The 2500-nt window shown below is 40.8% G+C and overlaps 1 protein-coding gene across 1 annotated transcript; it reads right to left on the minus strand.

Moving 5' to 3' along the window:
• Positions 1–496: 496 nt before the first annotated feature.
• On the minus strand, positions 497–1621 carry LOC138036986 (ATP-dependent DNA helicase RecQ-like). The gene has a single exon (XM_068883010.1). The coding sequence runs from the start codon at positions 1619–1621 to the stop codon at positions 497–499; it is 1125 nt and encodes a 374-aa protein (XP_068739111.1).
• Positions 1622–2500: the final 879 nt, after the last annotated feature.

A 2500-nucleotide genomic window follows, 5' to 3' on the forward strand; every position in this document is an offset into this window, starting at 1 on the left:
TCACTATCAGGCAAATCATTGTGTAATAAATGCACTGAAACATATTCAGAAAACCTATTCAGTGAAGGAATTACTGTTCAAGGCCATAATAGCATTAAAATATATTGACTTCACGGTTTCATGGTATGCTCTGATGTGTTTACCATTGGTTCTCATTAGAAGTACTTTCCACTTCATAATAATAATATTGCACATAAGGTGACAAGAAACATGGAAGTGATGGTACAAATAAAGTTTTGTATTCATCAGGAACTGCACTGTTTCAAGGCCACTAACCTGAAACTGCCACTTATCTTATAACCTTCCACCAGGCCCATCATTTATCACATGCACTGCAGGAAACGAAGCTGATCGCAGGTTAATCAATTACCTTAACCCATTCACACCTAAAGTGCCCCCAGTTGGTTGGTAAAATCGTCTGGTGTCAGCCAGAGTAAAATATAAAAGTCTCGCTCTCAGGTGGGGAAGGGTTAAATTAATTTACCCGCTTGTGTTCTTAAAGGAAGTCGTCTTCCCAATCAGAATGTTCTTCGAATGGTATATCTACAGTTGTGTCTTGCATGAGCAAGGGGCTGATCATGGACTCAGTCATGGATGATACTTTATATTCAATGTCCAGAGGCTGATAGTCTCCAAAACATTCATGCAAGATTTCAAGGACAATAACAGTCAATTTTGGAGACGACACAAAACATTTCTGTAGGATATCTCTTGAAGTTAAGAGCCTATTGCAGTTGGCCACTATGGCCTCAATTACTTTGTCTGTAAACCCATGTGAGATTGCACCACTGTTATCAAATAAACACACTTTCGTTTGCCGGCCAAGGCTTAATTTCAGTTCAAAAAGTGCAGCTCGCAAGTAGTTCCTGTCCTCATCTGTGACAGTTCTGATTGGACCAGTGTAAGCTTCCTCAATGGGTGGTTTGTCAAAAACTGGAAGTGGTTCACTGCGTGGACCATCACCACAACAATCACAGTTTTTGTGACACCAATTACAACAATTATGCCTAGGTGTGACGCAGGTTTCATCACCAAAAGAGGAAAGGAGGGCTTTCCTGACACACTCTTTAGAGTCCAACACTTTGGTCATTTCCTTGTGACAGAGTGCTTTATGCTTTCCAAGATACACAATGATATTGTGTGCCTGTGTGACACCATCACGGCCCGCGCGTTCCGCCTCCTGCAAATGACTTACAAGATCTCTGGCAGGACCAAAATGGATGACGTAAGTAACACTGGGGAAGTCAACCCCCATGCTCAGTGATGTGGTAGCAATCACGATTCGTGCTCGTCCAATACCACTTTCAAAAGAGGACTTAACTCTGCCCTTGAGTGTTTGAGGTGTCATAGAATAATATACACCAATTAAACAATGTTCAGCAATGGGTGTTTCTCCATCGACACAGGCATTTTCGCTAAGTTTTGTCAGAAGGTAACTTAGGACAAGGGCAATGTCATTCACTGTCTGACAAAAGATAATGCCATATGGGCAATGTTTCCTCTCTTTTTCCAGCATCTTCACAATCCAATTCAGACAATTCAACTCTTTGTCAGCTCGATTGACAGAAAATCTAATATTGTCCTTAATTGGACTAAGGATCACCTTATGAGGATTCCGCATTGATAGGTAGTCGATTAACCGTCTTCGCATTGAATTTCCTCTATCAGCTGTTGCGGTTATGCATAGGACCGGAACTTCCACAAGAAATGAGGCGTCCAAATGCTTCCCTGAACGCTTTTTCTCCTTTCTTCCCTATACCCCCGTTGAATTTAAAAGTACTTTATTTTCATAAATTTAAGATTATTTAAGAAACAGTTTTGTTAACTCCAACAAGTCAGTGACAGCCACTTTCTGTCTCTTATGAGGCCTTAGTCAGGGTTTAAATGCTAAGGTATTGGCTGAGTCATTAGCCATTAGAGGTAAAGTTTATATTATTATTACTTAATACCATCACGTCTGCAAAACGTTGTCCACGCCCCAAAATTGAGAAACATTTTAAATTTGTTTCCACACCAATGTTTCCTGGGGACCAGAACGTATATGATGTGGTCATATTTTCCCTCTTCCTTTCACAACTTAATCTGAAATATTGAAAAAAATTGTTGTCCTTCTAGTGAGCCCATATTCTCCTTTACCTTACAGCTTACCATGTTTCAGTTGTGTGAGCCTCGTCTATTACTAGTGCGGCGAGGTTTTCGATATTCTGAATTTTTCCTTTTGATGAGAGCCATTGCTCGGCACTGCCGAACACCAATTCGGTATCAGTAGCCTTCGAAAGCGCTTCTTCGTCTGACAAATCTACTGCATGCATCCCAACTTTCTTCAACTTTCTTATCTGCTGGTCACGAATTGACTCCCGAGGGCTGACAACTAAAACAATACTTTTCTCGTCAAACATTCTTGGGATTAGTTAATGAATAATGCTCTTCCCCTAACCCGTTGGAAGAACTGCAAGAACATCTCGCTTTTCTAGCACTAATTTCTGCAAGCACTCTCTCT

This window comes from Montipora capricornis, chromosome 2 (genome assembly GCF_036669925.1).
Source record: "Montipora capricornis isolate CH-2021 chromosome 2, ASM3666992v2, whole genome shotgun sequence".
Taxonomy (NCBI): Eukaryota; Metazoa; Cnidaria; class Anthozoa; order Scleractinia; family Acroporidae; genus Montipora; species Montipora capricornis.

Excerpts from the sequence above, each read along its gene's own strand:
- LOC138036986 (XM_068883010.1), bottom strand. The coding sequence starts at position 1,621 with ATGCGGAATCCTCATAAGGTGATCCTTAGTCCAATTAAGGACAATATT.